Source organism: Juglans microcarpa x Juglans regia, chromosome 6D (assembly GCF_004785595.1).
Source record: "Juglans microcarpa x Juglans regia isolate MS1-56 chromosome 6D, Jm3101_v1.0, whole genome shotgun sequence".
Taxonomy (NCBI): Eukaryota; Viridiplantae; Streptophyta; class Magnoliopsida; order Fagales; family Juglandaceae; genus Juglans; species Juglans microcarpa x Juglans regia.
The window spans coordinates 4943435-4949434 of record NC_054604.1 but is presented as its reverse complement, the minus strand read 5'-3'; the positions used below and the strand labels follow the sequence as shown (position 1 = coordinate 4949434).

The following is a 6000-nucleotide window of genomic DNA, read 5'->3' as shown; positions in this document are numbered from 1 at the left end:
ATTTAATTAAATATATCTGAGCCATTAACCCACACAAGACGAGCTAGAGTTTTAAAATATAATTCACAGCTTGAGCTTTGTAACAATCTCTTTCAATTAGGTCCTTCCAAGCGACTTAGCTATGGCATAAATAGTATTTTCATGCGAAAAAGAGCATGCAATTTTATTACCTTCTGGTCAGCTAAGCCTTTCAACTCAAACAGGAGAGACTCGAAAATCGAAAACCAATACAAAATTTATAATACTCTTGATCAGAGGCATCCAGCCTCAAGTAACACTAGTCAGGGACAAGTGCGTGTATGAATTTCATATTCATGGAAAAGCATATCAAGGCAATAAACTAGCTAGGCCGAAAGAGGTGGTTTGGAGTTTGGGCACCAGGAAAGCAAAGAATACAGTACCTTTCCTGTTTTGCACCGGCCACCCAAAACTTAATTTTCCCAACAGGTAAAGCTTGGAATAAGGAAGCATAATACCACAAGGAAAGCGTTTGTATTTCCAGTTTCAATCCTTGGCGAAAAAGCAAACTTGATTTGCTCATCATTTTCGAATATATAAGACTGCATCTAATAATTACATTGCAAAGCATCACCTCATCAACATTCATATATATATCGTCTTTAACAAAGTCCAGCTTGATCGTGAGTTTCATCTATGGAAAATGTTAGAGATACGAGGGGGTATGGGCGGAGAACAAGCTGGCGAAACGCAGTAGTTGAAGAACTTGTACCTTCTTCGGGTTGGACGGAGGACCCAAGCACCCATTATCTCCTTGTTGATCTACCTGGTAGTGAATCTGCAAAACCCTGTCACCTTTTCTTTTCCTGATAAAACTTCATGTGAATATTTATGGGGAAGACCTTCAGTTTCCATTACTTGAGATATGATGTATTAATTTCCTCCTGCCATTATACTTTAAGAAAAGCATATTGACAAGTTCGAGAAATGATAGTTACATGTTTAGAACGTGTAAGTCCAGCACACTTTCTTTGAAAAAAGTGTTTAAATCTCATAAAAAAATTATTTTTTAATGATGAATTCTACTTTTTTTTAAAGAGAACACGGGGGACTTGCACACCTTAATTAGGGTTGTACTTAGCATTACACAGATAGATTAACTCTATGCTCACCAAAAGCTGCAGAGTTGTTTCTTGCAAAAATTTATTTATTTATTTATTGGGAAAAAGTTTACCATCTTCCTCAAGGAAAAATTGGTGAGTGATTTTTCTTCATGGAAAGGTGGGAGTAACTTTTTCTAGGCATTGAAAAAAGTATATGAAGCACGAAAGTTTTATCATGGAATTAGCTTTATTGAAAAGTGACAAAATATTGTATTCCAACCAATGGAATTAGTATTGTGTTATGGATGAAATCAAGACTAATGTAATTAGTTTTTCTCATTTTGTGTGGTCTTTTAGGTTTCAAGAATGATGAGATTCAATTTCAAATTACTGGCTCTGGCAACTTGATGATCAGTGGAGAAAGGAAAGTACATGAAGACAAAATTGTTTATTTTGAGCAAACCTTTACAATGCCAAAAAATACGAACATGGATGAGATCAGTGGAGAATTCAGGGGTAAGTTTTTGTATGTCATTGTCCCAAAGCAAGCGGTAGAAGAAAAGAGAGCAGAGGAGAATGTAGAAGGAAATGTCAGTGGCTCCCAAAGAGAAGACGAGTTGAAGAGCAAGGGAAATGTCAATGTAGGGTTCTCTGGAGAGACCACAAAGGATTTGAAGAATGAATCTGAAACAAATTCAAAAAATGTTGTGGAGATGCTTAAAAAAAATAAGGGTATTCTTATGACGGCCATCTTGGCATTTTCACTAGGGGTATTGGTAACATGTAAAATGTATCGCCCTGATCCCAGAGTCAGGGAGTTAACTCCTATCCTCTCATAATCAACTTCAACAATGCTAATATATTTTCCAAATCCAAATATATACTTCCAAAGACTCTAAATCAAACATAAATATCTCTAATTTAATTAACCACACATATTCATATATCAGATCCTCAACACAATAAACCAGATAAAATAGATCAACTACCCCCACATATCTCAACTAACAAAATAAAATGAAACAGAGTTTACATAAGTCTCCATAAACCATCTAAACATACTAAGTCCATCCACTAAATAAAATAAATCACTCCATAGCAATAGTATCTTGAGGTACTCAACTACTATCCTCAGCTAATCTTGCTCATGCACTCTGTTACTGATCATCAGCTAAACCATCAAAGTCATCTGAAATATTGTGAAAATAAGAGGGTGAGTTATCAAAACCTCAGCAAGTAGAGAACATATATTAGTATGTAAACATGAGTATTTACAGAGTTCAGAATGTGGAACAAAATATTTATTTTTAGAATGCAGAATAAAAAAATGTTACAAAATATTAGAGTGAATCTTTTAGAAAACATTCTTATTCCAAAAATCCTTTGGTATATCAAAAATCTGAGGCATCATCTTCATATCATATCAGAGCCTTACATCAAGAAAGATACAATGTTTAATCCACGTGGTAGGGTTATAAACCATTATTATACCTGTGGTGGAGCCATATGCCACTTTATACCTATGGCGAGACTGTATACCACTATTATATCCTTGACAGGGCCGTATGCCACTATTATATCCGTAGCAGGGTCGTATACCACTATTATACCCGTGACAGAGCCTTAACGGAAACAATATTGGAAACAGATTATAATCATATACAAAATCAAAAATTCTTGCGAAGGTATTTAAGAAGACACATCGTATCAAAACAGAGAATTTAAAATGACACATCATATCAAAACAGAGTACTGAATAGCTTTAGATCATTTCGCATATTCATAATAACCAAATCAAAGCATTTTCATTTAATCAAAGCAAAACTTTTAGATCTCATATTCGCTGTTTTTTGCAATTCAGAAACAGAATGCTAAAATAAGCTCATGTCTACATTAGTCATAACATAAAATACATCTTTCTTATACAGATTTTATGAGTATGCAGAATACATATATGAGGTTGTTTTCATGTTTCTTTTCAAAACAAATTTGCATATTTTCAAAATCAACCTCAGTCATTTTCTTTTGTGCGAAGTCTAGTATAGGAATCCTGCTTACCTAACTCTTGGACTTTTTCTAAAATCCTAGCAACCGTGTCATGCGAAATTGATCGTCACCTAAACATAAGTAATAAAAACTATTAACCCAAATAAACTAATACCTATAAAAGAAATGACACAATTAAACAACTTCGTGACCACAATCTCATATTTCCAGATCTCTTAACTATAAATTAGAATAAACACAAACTCTTCAATTCCCAACAAACCAATACTTTAACCCAAACTTTGAAATTCTGCTTTACCAAATACCACCACATGTAAAAAACATAGCCTACACTTACTCTTGCCATGACAGCAAATATACAGCCACGCACATCAACCCACTATATATTCTCAATTTCTACAATTTCAAACACACCAACAGCATATAGTAAAACCTTTAGTCTCCAACATTTCATTCAAAAGGACCTCCACACACTAACCCACTATGTATTCATAATCTTCACAATTTTAAACACTCAAACATCACCACAACTCCCAACCTATACAACACAATCGGCTCACCATCACAACCCATCCAACACAACCTGAATAACCAACCCAGTAACACGTTCAACTCATACACACTCCAAAAACAGTCTAATTAATCAGCAACCCCAAACTAACTATATATTAAATAACATGTACAGGGGCAGAAAGGGTACCTCACTAAACTTGAAGCGATGTTCGATTGGACTCGGTGAGGGAACTGCACAGGTGACCACGACAAGGCAGAACAACAATGGAGGCTCCATTAATTACATTGTAGCACTATTACTATACAAAAATTTTAAACCCTTTGGAAAAAAGAGAAATCAAGAGGAGGGAGAGAGAGAGTGATAGACTTATTGTGTGATGATGACATAATAAGAGGCACAAGGGTTGGGCGGCATGGAGGGGTGATTGTTGCCACGTGGAAGCACCTCAAGAATGGACGGTGGCTAGTGACTAGAATTTTTGTTTTGGGATGCATGGGATGGCACTCGATACAGGGGCTCGGTGCGATAGCCAGAGCAGTGTGAAGGCCTGGCGGGTGTAGCCACTACGACATGGAGGCGTAGAGAAAAGGATGAGAGTACGAGGGGAGAGTGAGAGTGAGAGAGAGAGAGAGAGAGAGAGAGAGAGAGAACTAGGGAAAACTCGCTAACGTCGTGGTGGAAGGCTTGGTCGATGGTGGTGGTGTCGTCGAGGTGGAGACTTAGCCGATGGCGGTGGTTGGCAGTTACAAGAAGAGGGAGGCGTAGAAAGAGAGTGGGCAAATTGAAGGGAGAAGCTAAAAAAAATTAAAAGAAAAATAATATGGAGAGAGAGCCCAAGAGTAAGAAACAGAGGAGAAAGAGGGAGGATGTGACGCCCCGAATCCCACGTATAGGGACGCGAGAATCGTGACATCGGGATGATGACAACATGGGTCACACATCCCAACGAAATGGGTCCAAGTGTGTGCAACATGCAAAAGTGCACAACAAAAATCGCAGCGGATAATATAATAAGTCAACTAAGTACCAGAAATTTAAATACAGGTATCCAAAATAATTTATCTTTAAAAAAAATTATACAGTCATCCCAAATATATTACAAAAGGTAAATACATAAAAGACTAGGATAATAAATATCGATGCACAAGAGCAATCCCAGATCGCTCTCCCAATGGAGCCAAAGCCTAAGACTCATCATCCTCATCTGTATCAAAATCTGCGATACCATAAAACGGTACCGCAGGTAAGTAATAATCCAAACAACCCTCGAGATAAAAACACATTAAAGCAACCAACTAACAAATCCCAAAACCTCATTTTTTCCTGAAAACAAGTACTTTTCCAACACACGCTAAAAATCTCATTTCTAGCCAAAACATATAATCCAACATTTTTCAAAAAAATGATTTACACAAAACTCAACAATTTATTGGACACTGTAGGCTGGAATCACAGGCGGGACTATACCACCATCTCTGCTTACCACCATCCCTACCGCGTGCACTGTAGGCGGGAATCACAGGTGGGATACAACCACCATCCCTGCTTACCACCATCCCTACCGTGTGCACCGTAGGCTGGAATCACAAGCGGGACTCTACCACCGTCCCTGCTTACCACCATCCCTACAGTCTCTTTTCCTTTTTCTCAAACCAGTCAATCCAGTCGTTTCAAACACACCCAAAAATCATTTCTCACATGAAAACCCAGTTTTCAAATAAGCACATGAACATGTATGCAATCATGCGAAAACTCAATTTTCAGTTACAAACATGAACATGCGTGCAAATGCAGTGAACAAGACACGACACCAATATCCAACAAATATCAACACAATCCAATCACAAACCAAACATACAATCAACTCCATCAGCAATCCATCCAACCCCCGAACTCCTCGGACTCAGTCCGGCATAACCAACCAGTTCACAGTTAAAATGAGTTAGTGCAAAAATACATTTAAATCACGAAAGTTCTTTGAGAAAATACTTACAGCGCTATAAAGCAATTTCCGAAGGATCACGAAGCTGCAAGAAGTGACGTCTGAGCAACGCAACAGTGTAAAATACACTGTGGCCGTGGGTCACAAATACCCACTTTCAAACGGAGGCAAACGAAGACCCAAGATTGATAGGGTAGGGCCTAGGGAGGTCGGTGAAGCTAGTGGTAGTGAAGGTTGGCCGTGGGTGGTGGCGTAATGGGCGGTAGAAGACCAAAATACCCAAATCGGAAATATAGATGGTGAAGCTTCACCGGTGGCAGATCGGAGGTGGGGTTGGGTCCAATGGGTTGCTAAGAGGTCGATGACGAAGTAGTGTGAAGATGGTGACCAATGGTGGTACGATGGCGGTGCAGTGGCGGAAAGAATGCTGCGGCTTGGAGAGGCTCGTGGTGGCTAACAGCGGCGCGAATGGAGCT

General features: G+C 38.5%; 1 protein-coding gene across 1 annotated transcript; it reads left to right on the top strand.

The window, feature by feature from the left end:
- The first annotated feature begins 577 nt into the window (after nt 1-577).
- LOC121235111 (17.1 kDa class II heat shock protein-like) lies at nt 578-1938 on the top strand. Its single transcript, XM_041131356.1, has 2 exons — nt 578-787; nt 1419-1938. Exons 1-2 carry the CDS (start codon nt 655-657, stop codon nt 1898-1900), a joined length of 615 nt encoding a protein of 204 aa, XP_040987290.1. The 5' UTR covers nt 578-654; the 3' UTR covers nt 1901-1938.
- The last annotated feature ends 4062 nt before the right edge of the window (nt 1939-6000 follow it).